At 52.7% G+C, this 14,791-nt stretch overlaps 1 protein-coding gene across 4 annotated transcripts; it reads left to right on the top strand.

The window, feature by feature from the left end:
• Positions 1–486: 486 nt before the first annotated feature.
• On the top strand, positions 487–14,788 carry CHAF1A (chromatin assembly factor 1 subunit A). Of its 4 annotated transcripts, none has more exons than XM_053965580.1 (15): positions 487–502; positions 1,487–1,537; positions 1,722–2,512; positions 4,213–4,269; positions 6,118–6,359; positions 6,810–6,870; positions 7,277–7,345; positions 7,734–7,957; positions 8,095–8,263; positions 8,425–8,505; positions 8,583–8,672; positions 8,886–9,147; positions 9,824–10,281; positions 13,091–13,178; positions 14,462–14,788. In XM_053965580.1, the coding sequence occupies exons 2-15, from the start codon at positions 1,489–1,491 to the stop codon at positions 14,539–14,541; spliced, it is 2,721 nt and encodes a 906-aa protein (XP_053821555.1). In that variant the 5' UTR covers positions 487–502; positions 1,487–1,488; the 3' UTR covers positions 14,542–14,788. The 4 variants fall into 4 exon arrangements, with proteins under 4 accessions (XP_053821555.1, XP_053821553.1, XP_053821556.1 ...); XM_053965578.1 differs by lacking the exon at positions 487–502 and adding an exon at positions 792–869; XM_053965581.1 differs by lacking the exon at positions 487–502 and adding an exon at positions 792–869 and having other exon boundaries at positions 9,824–10,061; positions 14,462–14,550.
• Positions 14,789–14,791: the final 3 nt, after the last annotated feature.

The following is a 14,791-nucleotide window of genomic DNA, read 5'->3' as shown; positions in this document are numbered from 1 at the left end:
ACCGAGCGGCCCGGCCGGAGCGCCGCGCGGTGCCAGCGCGCCCCCTGCCGGCCGGGCGGAACCGCCCGCGGGTCGCGACTGAGCGGCGAGTAGAGTCGTTCTGTCGCGACACGCGGGACGGGCGGTCACGTTGGGAGGTGACGGTGGCGCAGCAGGGTCTTTCTGCTGAGGGACCCAGCACCGCCCGCGGGGAGCGGGCCGCGTGTGCGACACGGGGACAACCGTGCCGGGACCCCCGCCATGGGCCTGGGGGGGAAATGGGGCGACAGACACTCCAAATGGAAAACTACGACTCCCAGCATCCCTCGCGACAGCGGCTGCGCCTGCGTCTCGCAGCGGCGCTCTAATTGGCCGCCGGCCCCGCCGCCATTTCGCGCGTTGGCTCAATGCCCGTAGTAGCGCGAGGCGCGGCAGTGCTGGCTCCGCCCCCTCCGCCCGGTGCTGCCGACAGGCCCCTCCGACCCGCCGCGGCACCGACCCGCCGCAGCCCCGTTCCCTCCCGGTGAGCGGGCAGGCCTCGGGCCCAGGCGCAGGGGCCCAGCGGCACCCCGCCGGCCCTCTACAAAACCACCCAATCAGCGCCCGCAGCGCGCCAGACCGACAGCCCCCTCCGCCAATCAGCGGCGCTCGCGGCGGCAGCCAATCGAAGGGCGAGACGCAGCGGGGGAGGGTGGCTGGGCGGGTCACGTGGGGCGCGCTCAGCCAATCAGCGCCGCGGGACGCGGGGTCGCCCCGGCTCCCGCCAAGTACGAGCGGGACGGGCCGGGCGGGACCGGGCCCGGAGCGGCGGGGGCTGCGCGGGCCGGGCCGCCTCAGGGTCGGCCGCCGCCGCCCGGCACCGCCGCGAGCCGTGCTGGCCGCCGGCACAGGTAGGGCCGAGCTGGGGAGGGTGGGGGGTGTTGCGGCGCGGCCGGGGCGCGAGGTGTTTCCGGCGGCGGTTGGGCCGCGGGGTGCGCGGGGCCTGCCCGGGGTAACAAAGGAGGTGCCGGAGCTGCCGCCGCGCCCCGGGGTTGGGCCCGGGCCCGCCCGGCTGCATCGCTCGTGGAGTCGCGGACCGGTTTGGGTGGGGAGGGATCTGAAAGCCCGTCCCGTCCCACCCCTGCCGCGGGCAGGGACGCCTTCCACCGCCCCGGGGTGCTGCAGCCCGGCCTTGGGCACTGCCAGGCAGCCCGGGGCAGCCCCAGCTGCTCTGGGCACCCTGTGCCAGGGCCTGCCCATCCTCACAGGGAGGAATTTCCTCCTCAACATCTCCTTGGGTGCTGGCACAGGCTCCTGGGGACGTTCCTGCTCAGCCCAGCGAGGGGGGCACCGCGGCTGCTGGCACCCGGTGGGTCGGGGGTTCCTTTGGCTTGGGGGTGGCAGTGGCACCCCTTTGTCCTCCCTCACCGGCCCCGGGAGAGCTGCTGGGCTCTGCCTCAGCTGTCTCAGGGAAGCAGCAGCTCGCTGGGAGCAGCCACGGGTGCTGATTTGTTGTTTTCTCCCGTAGCCATGGAGTGCAGAGACAAAGCTGCTGTTCCTCCACGGAAGCTCGTCCAAGGTAAGGGAGTGTCTCTCATCCAGCACAGTTTTAGCACATTAAAAACATCTCAGACGTGATTTTATGAAATACTTTGGCTTGGCTGTGATTAAACCATCTCTAAGTGGCTTATCTCAATCTTATTCTTACAAATGAATAAATCCCTTTGACACTCCCTGGCTCTAACCTGGTGGTGTTGTTGCAGCTCGGCTGCCCTTCAAGCGCCTCAATCCCGTGCCAAAGGAAAAACTCGATGTGAATCCAGAAGTCAAAAAAGTCAAGAGCTCCCCGAGTGCTTTTGTTCCAAGCAAGGATCCCTCCCTGGATGCCTCAGGTGTCTCCCTGGACGACGTGGAGAACGACTGCCAGCTGGGCTCCGACGGGAATTTGCCTCCAAAACTCGTGAACGGAAAGGGTCCATTGGACCATTTTATCCAGAAAAACCCAGGGGGTGACACGAGTGACCCTGGGGATGTTCCTGACCTCTCCAGGGGCTCTGGCCACAGACTCGGGGATGGCACGGGGCAGGAGGATGTGGATTCTAGAGCTGCTGTGAGCAACGGCACCATAGGAAAGGAGCTGAGCTGCCTGAGCTCCTCGCAGAGCAGCCCAGCAGGTGCCTCCGTGCAGACTGAGGGGCCCTGTGCAGCTGCAGCCAAGGCAGAGCAGGATTCAGGAGCTGGGAGCCAGCCACGCTCTGGCCTCACAGCCTGCAGGGACGTGGCAGGCAGGAAGGGCACTCAGGGCGAACTGAAGGACGTGCTCTTTGAGGGGAAGGTGCCCGTGGTGCTGCTGGAGGACATCATGAGCCTGAAATCCCCCCAGGTGGCCTCTCTGGACGGCAGCGCCGCGTCGGAGAGCGAGGCCCTGGAGTCGTCCCACGAGGGAGACTCGGGACTGACCAACTCCTCACTGAGCTCTGGGAGCTCACCCGAGCTCCTGGCACAGAGCAAGGGCAGCACCAGCCCTCTGGCTGCCTCCACACCTGCCAGGAAGGTTGGTCTGCTCTGCTTTGGGGTGGAAGTTGCTGTGGTGCAATGTCTGGGTTCCTGGCATTGTGGGGAAGAGGGTGAGTGGGGCAGTGAGGAGTGTAGGAAAGGTGGTGGTGGTTAATTAGTGGATTGTTGCCCTTTTGGAGTCTTTAAATGCTGCAGCTCAAGGATTTGATCCTCCCTGGTTCTGGCTGCTGCTGTATTTACATTCTTTAATGAAATGCCCACTTGGGACTTGGTGTTTTGGGAGCAGCAGCCCAGAGCAGTTTTGTGCTTCAGGTGTTTTTTCCCAAGCTCTGTTTTATCCTCCTCCGAGCTGCTGGGATTCCTGTGAGGATGTTCCCCCAGCACAGCCAGTGCAGATGCTTTTCCAGCTCAGAATTTTCTGCAGCTGCCATGGAAAAGCCCTGGCACAGATTTCCCAGAGCAGCTGTCCTGCCTCATCCCTGGCAGTGCCCGAAGCCAGGCTGGGAGGGGTTTGGAGCAGCCTGGCACAGTGGAACGTGCCCCATGGCAGGGCTGGCACTGGATGGGCTCTAAGGTCCCTCCCAACCCAAAGCATTCTGGCATTCCATGAAAAACCTCTGCATGAGGGGGTTTTTGGTCACCTGAGTTTCAGTTTAGCAGCTCTGCTTCAGCAGGAGGCCCCCAAACATTGATTTTTGGGGCAGTTTGGACGGAGAAGCTTCCAAGGGCAGCAGCACCACAGGGATGGTTCTCCCAGTCCTTTTGTTGTGTTTATCAAGTCAAGTGATCAATTCTTCCACTCTTCCATCTCTAAAATAAACAGACACACTCAAGCAGGCATGAAGTATTTCCAGTGTGGCAGAACAGAAAGCACTCCTGGTGTAATCCAGTACTGCCAGTGGGGCTGGGTTTGCTCGTGTGCTGCTCCCCAAAATGAGGGTGTTGCACCCCAAGCTGTGCAGCTGGGAGTCCTGGCAGGTTTGTTTTCCTGGGAGGAAGCAGCTCTGAGGAGCTGAAGCCCTCAGTTGACAGAACTCCTGTTTTATGTCAGCTAAATATAGAAAATAAAGCAGTTGGGCTGTGTTAGCCTGTTAATCACAATTTAAATGTGATGCTGTGAGTGGCAGGAGGAGGGGGGGAGGATCCAGTCAATCAAGTCACAGTGTGCTGAAATATTGACAGTCTTTAACCAGTCTATGAACAATGATCTTATGCATAAACCACCTTTTTCTTCCCCCCCAATAAATAAAAGAAAAATGACAAGTGTGCCCTGTTTGGAATTTAGGGTCAGTGAGCTGTTACTGGTGGAAGATCAAGTGGACTGTGATGACAAGAAGAAACAGTGTTAAAATGTGGAAAACAGTCCTTGTATTCATAAAGTTACAGCTAAATATCACAGCAAGATAGGTGGAGGCCAAAAAAAAAACCAAACAACCCCAAGTTTAGCTGGAAGGAAGTGAGTTTGCCATTTTGAAATGTCCCCTGTGGTTCAGAGCAGCTCCCCTGGGTGCTGTGCACGTGGTGTTCCCTTGCTGAGGGGACCAGAGGGGTTTGTTCATGGGAGCAGGAGCCCTGGGATGGGAATGGGGAATTGGAAATTCCTGAGCTGTGTCCTCATCCCCTGCTCTGGGGGAATTTGGAGTGACTGGATGTGATCTGCAGGAGCAGCCTGATGTCACTTAGGCTGGAAAGGCAGGACCAGGATCTCCTCTAAAATGTTGCATTTTGTAATTCCAGGTACCTCAGAAATTCCACAGAAGTTCAGCAGAGAAGGAGAAGCTGAGATTGCAAAGAGTAAGGCATTTCCCTGACACCCAAACCTCCCCTGAGGAGCCAGCAAAGGCCTTTGCCTTTTATCTCAGCCCAGCTGGAACATCTCTTTTGCCATTTTTCCTCACCCTGAGGAACGTGGAAGAACCTTTAATGCAGGCAGTTAAAGTGCTTGGCTCTTTCCAGAGCTCCTGAACAGAGCCCTGGTTGCATCTGAGGCTCTTGGGGAAGAAATCAGAAACAGTGAAGCCCCAAAATTGAGGTTCTGTTTTTATGAATACACGAGGCAAGCGGGGCACTGTGTCTGTGGCTTCCCAGAGAATGTCACCACTGGATGCCACCACTGGGAATGCTCAAGCTCCAGGTTCTGTTTGCTCGGATGCAGCTCCTCAGCAAACTCTGCTCCCTCATTCTGCTGCCACTCATGGAATGCTGGATGTAGAGGAGGCTGGAGGGTCACTGGAGATTCCAGCAGTCAGTGCTGCACAAATGAGATTTTTGGGGTTGTTTTATCTGCCCCGGGGAAGGTTTGAGCTCAGGAATTCTGTGCCTCTCAGTGGCTTGTTTATAAACTTGTGTGTTTTATGTAAGTTGTAGCTCTAAAGCTTTTCAGCTTTTCCCAGTGCCCCATATAGAATTCCAATCTGTTGTTTTCTTCCCTTCTATAGCTGTGTTAAAAATAGCAGGGATGGGAGGGAGAGAGGAGAATGGAAGCTAAAAATGATGCTGGGAATGAACCAGACCCACCAGTGAGCTGTCAGCTTCACACCAGCTTCCCAGCACCCAGCACATTCCATGACTCAGGCTGACAGTGTTGTTTCCTTGCCATTGGCACCATTTGGCTGTTGGTGGCTTTCTGCAGTTATTTGTGTTGTGACACTGCTCAGGAAGCCTTGATGTTGACAAGGAGAGATGTGAAATCAATAAAAGAAAACTGAAAATACCCAGGGAGGAGTTGGAGTGTCTGGGCACAGGCAGATCCTCCTTTCCTGGTGACATCACCAAGCGCCTGCAGCACAGAAAAGCTTTTTCTCTTTAATTTGACATTTTCCTCCTTTGTGTCAGCAGAGCCATGGTGAGAATTGCAGTTGTTTTGGGAGGAAACACCATAAAAGGCAACACTTCCAATAAAATCTTCCCCCCACTGTCCCCAGAGTGCTCCTTGAACAAACTCAGGGCGCTGGTGATGTCTGATGATCTAAAATGGAAGAAAACAAGGGATAAACTCCACAGTCTGGGGTTTGGAGACTTTATTCCCTGAGATCATGGAATATCCCAGCGTGGGGGGGACCCACGAGGATCATCAAAGTGATTTCTGTGATAGTGGAAACCATCAGAAAATCCTTGTGGGTTTCTGATGTCAAATTCACTTGTGGAAGTGACACCACTGTAGCCCTATGATGACACCAAAGCATGAAAAGCTTTGCTCAGGAGGAAATATTTTGGAAAGAATCTGAAATCTCTTATTAAATAAGGGAATAATTACGATTTTTTAATTCCCATCTAATTTTCCATAATGCTACAGTGGTAATGAAGATGACTCAATACAAAGCTTTCTTTGATGCTTAGAGAAATGAAAATACCTTTTTTTTTTTTTTTTTTTTTTTGCTAAGGGAAAAGAATAATTAAAGCTTTCAGAGAGGCAGCACAAGGAAGCTCAGCTGGCTGCTGAGGCACCAGGGGGCTGTGGATGTGCTCCCACCTGCTTTCCTGGGAAGGATGAGGGTCCCTCCCATTCCAGGATATTTTGTGATGCTGCAGGTCAAGCACTGGGTGGGTCCAGCTTCCTCTTTGAGCCACGAAATGCTGATTTTCACCAGGGCTTTGGGACCACAAAGCTGCAGTTCCCTGAGTGTCCCCTTTGTGCCCCAGGATCAGGAGCGTGCGGACAAGCTCCAGAAGCTGCAGGCAGAGAGGGAGGAGAAGGGGAGGCTGAAGGAAGAGGCAAAAGCTGCGAAAGAACGAGCCAAGGAGGAGGCAAAGAAGAGGAAAGAGGAAGAGAAAGAGTTGAAAGAGAAAGAAAGGAGGGAAAAGAAAGAAAAGGAAGAGAAGGAGAAAGCTGAGAAGCTGCGAGTGAAGGAGGAGAAGCGCAAGGAGAGGCAGGAGGCTTTGGAGTGAGTGCCTGGGCTTGTGCAGCTCCTGGGGGTCCCTGTGCTGATTTCCATCCCCACTTTCCCTGCCCTCCTGCTCCAGCAGCACGGGCCTGGGGTCAGGGGGTGGCTCTGAAATGCTTGAGGGACTCTGTGGCCCTGTCCCAGCAGTGCCTTCTGCTGTCCTGCTGCCCTGAGCTTCCCCTCCTCACCTGGCTCACTTGGGCTCTTTGTTGAGGAAGTTACCTGTGATTTGGTAATCCTGGCACCAAGAGAAACTTGAGGCAGCCTATTAACTTGAAATGGGTCAATATTTGCTCTAGAAGGAATGAACAAAGTCTTCTCTGCACTTAACCAAGCGTGGTTCTTGCCTGGATTGACAGATGATCCTCGTGGTGGGGCCTGGGGCTTCCCACCTCAGTGCAAATAAACCCTCCCTGCTGGGTGACAATTCACGTGATCTTTGTTTTCAAGGGCAAAACTTGAGGAGAAGAGAAAGAAAGAAGAGGAGAAACGGTTAAAGGAAGAAGAAAAGGTAAAAATGCTTTCTCTGGTTTGTCTCCAAATTCTTTCTGGGGTGAAATGCTGTTGGTGGAGCAGGTGCCTTTGGGTGCAGCCTGTCCCCCCTGACCTACCGAGGCTGCTCCATGCAGATTTTACCTGTTACTTTCACACCTGTTGGTTCCTTTGCTTTTCCCCTCTCAGGTGTTTTCTGTGTGTGTTTCTGAATGCCCACAAGTGAACTCTCCCCTGGCAATATGACACTGGAGCCCTGCTTGTGGCAGGGAGGACCATGAGTGCTCCTCTTGAGTCACAGGAGCTGGTGACTGCCTGACCTTTGCTTTGTGCCTCGTTGCATTTGAAGTTGAGTCATGCATGAGCTCACCTGGAATTCCAAAGCTTTGTCCCATCTCAGATTTGCATTTGGGTTCTCGTTTCAGCGCATCAATGCACAGAAAGCAGAGATCACCAGGTTCTTCCAGAAACCAAAGACTCCACAAGCCCCCAAGGTGAGGGATTGCTGTGCCTGAGTGTTGGTCTCTCACAGTTATTCCTAACAAATACCCTGATTTCCTTCTCTGCTGCCCCTTACAGCTTCTCACGTGGTCAAAACATTGGTTTTTTCTTAATTTCCTGGTCTCAAAAGCGTAAAGGATTTTAAGAAAAAGGCCAGAGCAGAGACTACAGAAGACATTTGTGGTTGGTTTAGTGAATCTCAGCTCTTCTTCATTGCCTGGAAGATCTGCTGGAGTCTTGGACAGGAAGGGCTTAACCTAAATCTTCACTTAACCTAAATCTTCACCTCAGGCAACACCTCAACAGCAGGTGTTTCTAGCATGTGTTGGTGCTGCAGCTTTTCAGTGTCCAAACCCTGACATTGCTCATTTGATGTTTCAGACCCTTGCTGGCTCCTGTGGGAAGTTTGCTCCTTTTGAAATTAAGGAGAACATGGTCTTAGCCCCCCTCAGCCGTGTTGCCCTGGATCCAGACTACCTGGAACAGCTGGATAAGCTCCTGCATGCCCAGAATGGTGAAGATTCTTTCTTGAAGGATCTAAAATGTCGTAAACCACGAAAAACTGGGCCCACTTTGGTCAGTGACAGCAGTGACAGTGTCAACAGGTCAGTCTGCACTCGGGGGCTTGCTTTGCTTCTGTTTTATGAAATGAACTGCAGAGGGGATTTGAGGATTGATGTGGGAGAGGAGGGAAGGCTGGAGCTGTTCTGTGGGGCTGAGCCACCTTCCCCTGTGTTCCCAGTGACGTGGTGGTGGTGGATAACTGCCAGGCAGATGCTGTTCCTGAGAGGGAGAAGTTTGGCAGGATGAAGCTCCTGCAGTTCAGTGAGAATCACCGCCCTGCCTACTGGGGCACCTGGAACAAGAGAACCTCCCTGATCCGTGCCAGGAATCCATGGTCCAAGGACACTGTAAGCACCTCAGCCTGCTGCATTCTTTATGCTCTAGAAGTGAATGTGCTTGGCCAAGTCCTCTGCTTCCCTGGGATTTCTGAGCCATTTTGTTCCCTCAGCTTTGAAACCCCAGACTGGGTTTCTCCAGTGATGGACAGAAATGTTGGCATTTCTTGCAGAAACTGCTGGACTATGAAGTAGACAGTGATGAAGAGTGGGAAGAGGAGGAGCCAGGAGAAAGTCTCTCCCATAGTGAAGAGGTGAGGATCCTGCATGCTGAAAAAAATCAGGAACCACTTGCACTTAGCAGTGTAACTTGTAATCCATTTATTTGTAGGATGATGAAGAGGAGGGAGAGGATGAAGATGAGGACGATGGGTTTTTTGTACCCCATGGGTACCTATCTGAAGATGAAGGTGTGACAGAGGTAAGGGAGCTGGGTGTCCCTGAGTTTCCATCTCTGTTTCCAGTGAACTGTGTCATGTCAGTATTGGCAGGGGAGGAGAGCAGGGTCCTGCACGGTTCAGGAGCACTGTGTGGCTCAGGGAACATGAGGCAAAGCTGGGTTTAAAAAGCTCTTTTTTTTTTTTTTTTTCCCCTAGTGTGGGTGTAACAAGTCTTTTGTCCCCTGTGGCTGCAGGAGTGTGACCCAGAGAACCAGAAGGTTCGTCAGAAACTGAAAGCAAAGGAGTGGGATGAGCTGATAGCCAAGGGGAAGAGGTTCCATGTCCTACAGCCTGTGAAGATTGGCTGTGTCTGGGAAAGGGCAGCAAAGGACAACAGCACCAACCCAGACCTGAAGGTGCTCCAGCAGTTCACAGCCTGTGTCCTGGATCCACCTGTGCCAGAGGAAGAGCAGCAGACACAGAAATGTAGCAAAAGAAGAGCAAAAGATCAGCAAAGTAAGACCTGAAGGGCTAAACAGTACTTCCCCACTGTTGTACTCTGCTTTGGAGGGAGTAGGGGGATTTTTGAGTGTTGCATTCAGAATGACCTGTTTCTGACAAGTCTGGAATCCAAGGAACCTCTGAGAGCTCTTGGAAAGAGCAGTGCCTCTCCAAAAAGTCTTGCTCTGGGCAATCTAGGAAATAAAGCCAACCAGACTTGAGCAAACTCAAATTTAGGATGGGCTTGAGCCTGCTTATTGTTTGGGGGAAAGGGTTTGGTTTCTGTGCTGGGTTCCAGTCAGGGGCTTTTCCTGCACCTGATTAACACAAGGCTGTGAATAACTCACATAAAGGCCAAGCAGGGGGTGGGGATTTCACTCCAGGGTGTTGTTGTTATTGGGGGTGGGTTTTCTACATCAAATCTGGCTGCTGTTACAATCATGGAATCCCAGTTTGGGTTGGGAGACACCTCAAAGACCATCCAGTTTCTGCCATGGGCAGGGACACCTTCCCCTTGCTCCAAGCCCCATCCAACCTGACCTTGGAGCCTTCCAGACATGGGGCACCCCCAACTTCTCTGGGCAATCCCATCTCTAAAACCAACGACTCCTCTGGAATCAGCTGATTTATATCCCCCTGTCTTTCCCAATTTTAACCCATTCTGTGCCACCTTTTCCCCCCTTCCTCACAGTCCTGGGCCAGCTCCTGCCTCTGCTGCACGGGAACGTGCACGGGAGCAGGGTGATCATCCAGGAATTCCAGGAGTGCTGCCGCCAGGGACGCTTCAGCGACGTGCCCGAGGGCAGCAACAGCAGCCCCCCACAGCCCCCAGGTGGGGAGGACAACGGGGTCCCCTCCAAGGCCAGGCTCAAGAGGATCATTTCTGAGAGCTCCGTGTACGAGAAGAGGCCCGAGTTCAGGATGTGCTGGTACGTGCACGCCGAGGTGCTGCGCAGCTTCGGGCAGGAGCAGCTCCCCGTGCCCTGCCAGTGGAACTACGTCACCCAGGTGCCCTGCACGGGCAAGGATGAGGGGGGCAGCGTGCCAGGAGTGGCTGTCCCCCAGCCCACCCCCCTGGCAGCCAAGAGGAAGGCCATGGGAAGCATGTCCATCACCAAGTTCATGAAGAGACCTCGGGGTGCTGAGCAGGTGAGTTCCTGTTGTGGCCCAGTAAGGAGTGCTGGGAATGGGGCTGGGGGTGTTTGCACCCCCCCCTGCTCAGCCTGGTACCTCCAGCCACTGTCCTGCACACCAGAAGACCCTTTTTATGGGGAAAGAAGTGAAATGATGGGACTAAAGAGATGGGTTTCTTTTGTGTGTCTGCAGCTTGGACTCTCTGTTCCATTTGAAACGTTGCTCTCCTGCTGTTCTTCCATTCTCTGCTATTTGGCAGTGATTGCATCCAAGCTGTGAATAGTTTGAGAGTCTGCTTGGCCTTGGTTTTACAGCTGTGTGTAATTTGTGTGCAGGTTTTATGTGTGCCTGTGGCTGCCAGATGTACAGCCCGAGCTGATGACTTACAGCAGTTGCATGTGAGCAGATTAAATGTGGTTCCCAAGTGCTGCAACTCAGCCCAGAGCAGTCTGTAAAGGCTCCAGCTCATCCTGACACACATAAAGCTGAATTTCAAGAGCTGGTTTAAAAGTACAATAATTCATAGGGACAAAATGAGATGGAATTGCAGTGGTTGCTGCTTGGGAGCTGTGTTGTGGTTTTCCTGTTGTTGCTTCTGCTTTTCAGGGCAACCACAGGTAGTGCTGGAGCCTAATCATGACTAAAAAATGGGAATTCCAGAATGGTTTGGCTTGGAAGGGACATTAAATCCCACCCAGTGCCAGCCCTGCCATAGGCAGGGACACCTTCCACTGTCCCAGGCTGCTCCAGCCCGGCCTTGGGCACTGCCAGGGATCCAGGGGCAGCCACAGCTGCTCTGGGAATTCCATCCCAGCCCTCCCCACCATCACAGGGAGGAATTCCTTCCCAAAATCCCACCCATCCCTGCCCTCTGGCAGTGGGAGGCCATTCCCTGTGTGCTGTCCCTCCATCCCTTTGTCCAAAGTTTCTCTCCATGTTTCCTCTTGGCCCCTTCAGGCCCTGGAGGGGCCACAGTTGGGTCCCCACAAAGCTTGGGGTGCTCTGTTGAGGCTTTTAGGTGCTGGAACTTGGGGTTATCAACGTTTGGCTTCCAATCCCACAGGCAGGGCAGGGTTTGAAATCCCTGCCAGTGGATTTATTCCTCCTTCCCTGTGCACCAGGTTAGGAAAGAGCCCCAGAATGGTTTGGGTTGGGAGGGACCTTAAAGCTGATCTCGTTCCACCCCCCTCCCATGGACCACAGATGAGGCTTTTGATGCTTTTTATGCTTTGCCTTCCCAATTTATTCTTGGCTTTTTTGGCTTTTCTACTGAAAAAGCTCAGCATTCAGGTATTGATAGAGATCAGAGACTTGTGAGAAGCTGTTCAGCCCCCAAACTCCATCTGCTTGGGTTTTTTCTTGTACACTAAATAAAGGCAGAGATAAAAGTCTCTGCTTGGCACCCACTGGAAATTCAGCTTATAAGGGAGCAGAAATAGCAAAACAAAGGCTTTTAGGAGAATTACATCACCAGCCTGAATGCTTCAAAGCTTCTCAGAGCTGTGCTGGTGAAGTGCAGCTCTGAGCAGAGGTGTCACAGCCCCAGAAGCCTTTCATTCCTGATGTCTCAATCAGGAATTAAGATCCCACCCCACCTGTGGAGCCAGGCTGGAGCATGGGGAGAGCCTGGGAATGGCTGGGAGGGCACAGCTGCCAGATTCCCACCCTGGCACGTGTTGCTCTGCTGAGAAGCTCACACCAGGGCTTGTGTGAGTCAAGGTGCTCTTACATAAGCTGTGGAGAGGAAAAATTTGGTGCTGAAGTGGGCAGTACCTGCCCACGTGTAGGAGGGATTTAATCTGAGAACTGGGACTTTTATTGAAAGATGTAAATTGAAAATTTCTTGGCTTGGAATAGCTTTTAGGGGATGGGGACCAGGATTTTCATTCCAGGTCCAGCTGAAGGGGGGAAAAAAGAAAAAAAACTCAACAGACCCTCACAGCTGGGCAGCTTTGGTTTGTGTCACTCCTTGGGTTCTGTGTTCTTGATTCAAAATAGGGAATTTGGGCTTTTCCCATGGCAGGAAACCTGGGCAGCAAGGGAAGAACTGGCACCACTCCCTGAATAAAAGCTGATTGGCAAAGATGAGGAGGAGTCAGGAGAGAACAAGGCCCAAACTTGACAAGCAACAGTAATTCTCTGTCTTCAGAAGGGAGAGAACATCCAAAGGGGCTCAGCCTGGAGCAAAGGAGGCTCAGGGGGGCCCTTCTGGCTCTGCACAAGTCCCTGACAGGAGGGGACAGCCAGGGGCTCCCAGGGGACAAGAGGGAACAGCCTCACATTGCACCAGAGGGGGTTAGGTTGGAGATTTAGGGAACATTTCTTCACCCAGAGGATTGCCCAGCCCTGGCACAGCTGCCCAGGGCAGGGCTGGAGTCCCCATCCCTGCAGGGATTTAAAATCCGTGGGGATGTGGCACTTGGGGACAGGGCCAGTGGTGGCCTTGGCAGTGCTGGGGAACAGTTGGACTCGCTGACCTTTATGAGTCTGTGATTCTATGAAAATAATAAACGGGGGGGGGGAGAGATTTCCCTTCCAAAAATGCAGCAAGAGTCAGATTTCCACGGAGCCTGAGCTGCCTGCGCTGCGGGGGCTGCTCAGCACGTTGTGTAAGAGGGAAGGATCCTGGAGCAAGAGCTTGGCCTCCTTCCCACTGTGTGTGCCACTGCAGATGAGGCCTTTTGTCACAAGTCTCAGCTCGTGGAGCTGGGAATTGCAGATTTCCTTCCCTCCAGATGTGCCCACCTGCCCAGCACTGCCTGTGCCAGGCCTGTGGCACCCTCACCCTCCTGACTCACACCTGGTACCTGTTCTTTCCCTCCAGGCTGCAGAGATGGATGGATTTCAGGCAGACACTGAGGAAGATGAGGAAGATGATGACTGCATGATTGTGGATGTACAGCCAGGAAAAGGTGGGAAGGGAAATGGGTACCAGGCTCTTGGCAGACACTCCCCCAGGGGAGCAGGAACTGTGTGAGCTAAACTTTGGATTTCCTGCCCTTTCTCACCATTCCTTGAGCTTTTCTCTCTATAGCTAGCTTATTCCAGATACTCCTGCTTTTTTAAAGATGCTTCTTTAATATTTATGGCCTTCTCTAAGCTGCTCTTGCCTCTTCTGCCCTCCTCCTCCACTTTTGCCTCAGTGGCACAAAGCCCTTGTGAGCAGCACTTGGCTGCCAGCGTTACCTGCTTGTTTCTGGGAGCACAGGTGAGCACTGGGGCAGTGCCAGCACATCCACTGGTAAATTATGGAAAATATTGCTGCCCTCTGGGGCCTGCAGAGCCTTTCCAGGCCTGGCATGGGCTGGGTTATCACCCCTCTGGTGCCTCCTCAAAGGTGCAAATTGTCTGAAGGAAGTCACATCAGGGAGCAGCCTGGCTGCTGCTTTGCTCCACAATCCGAGCACTTGCTTGTGTTTGTGTCCCAGTTATCCCTTGGAAAATGGATCAAAGCCCCTCTGCTGCAGCCTCTCCTTTCAGGCCACGCTGGGATGAGGATGTGGAGCAGCTCCTTTCATCTCCAGGAGCTTTTGGACGTGATCACACAGATCAATGAGCTGACTCCAAGCACGTGCTGTGGTTTCCAAAGCTCTGGGCTCTTTCTTCCTGCTCACAATGGAGCTCTCCCAACCTGCTCTAAGGAAAGTGGGTTTGTGTTGGGCAGCTCCTCTGGTAGATCAGGACTGGTGCACAGAAATTCTGTAGTGTTTGACCCATTCCAGGCATTATCTGGGCTCTCCTTCCTCTCTGAGCTCCTCTCACCTCCCAAAACAGACAGTGGGACTGCTTGACAAGAAGCCTGGCTTTAATCTTAAGCTGCTTTTGCTTATTGCCAGGCTCTGAGATGAAAACCTCACCTCAGGTTTGTCCCCTCTTGTTCTGAGGATGCCATTGAGCAGCTTCCCTCCCTCAGGCTCTGCTGGCACACATGCAGCTCTATTTGTTTGGCTCTAAAGCACTGAAAAGATTATGAAAATCCTTTTTATGGTTCAAGTGATATTTTTTTTTTTATTCTGGATTGGTGATATTAAATACGAAGCCAGTATTAAAACCAGTTTTTAAATAGTGTTGAAAAGGAGACTCACAACAGATGCAGGAAGCTAAGACAGATAAAACATAAAGTAGTCAAATTTTACTGGATTAATGAGGATATTTATAAAAACAAAACAAACCAAACACATTCTCTCCTTTGCAGGTTCCACAGCTTCAGAATCCAGTGGCACAAGAGCTGCTCACCAGGACAGCAGCATGGTCAGCCCATCTAATACAATTTGAGATTTAAATGCCTACTAACTCCTCTGTATGTATGTAGAATGAGCTAGAAATTTTTAAACCTTGTGTATCTTTGACCAAGATACTTGAAAGTATTCCACATTTCTTGTAAAGAGAAGACAGCACTTTGTTCTGCTTCAGACCAGATGGAAGCTTAAATTTTTAGATTTAGCTTTTTAGCTTTTTTTTTTTATTTTTTAAATACTGCATATTAATCTGTCCTTAATAAAGCATTATTGAAATTTTGATACTT

This window comes from Vidua chalybeata, chromosome 27 (genome assembly GCF_026979565.1).
Source record: "Vidua chalybeata isolate OUT-0048 chromosome 27, bVidCha1 merged haplotype, whole genome shotgun sequence".
Classification (NCBI taxonomy): domain Eukaryota; kingdom Metazoa; phylum Chordata; class Aves; order Passeriformes; family Viduidae; genus Vidua; species Vidua chalybeata.
This window is presented reverse-complemented; position numbering and strand designations above follow the sequence as displayed.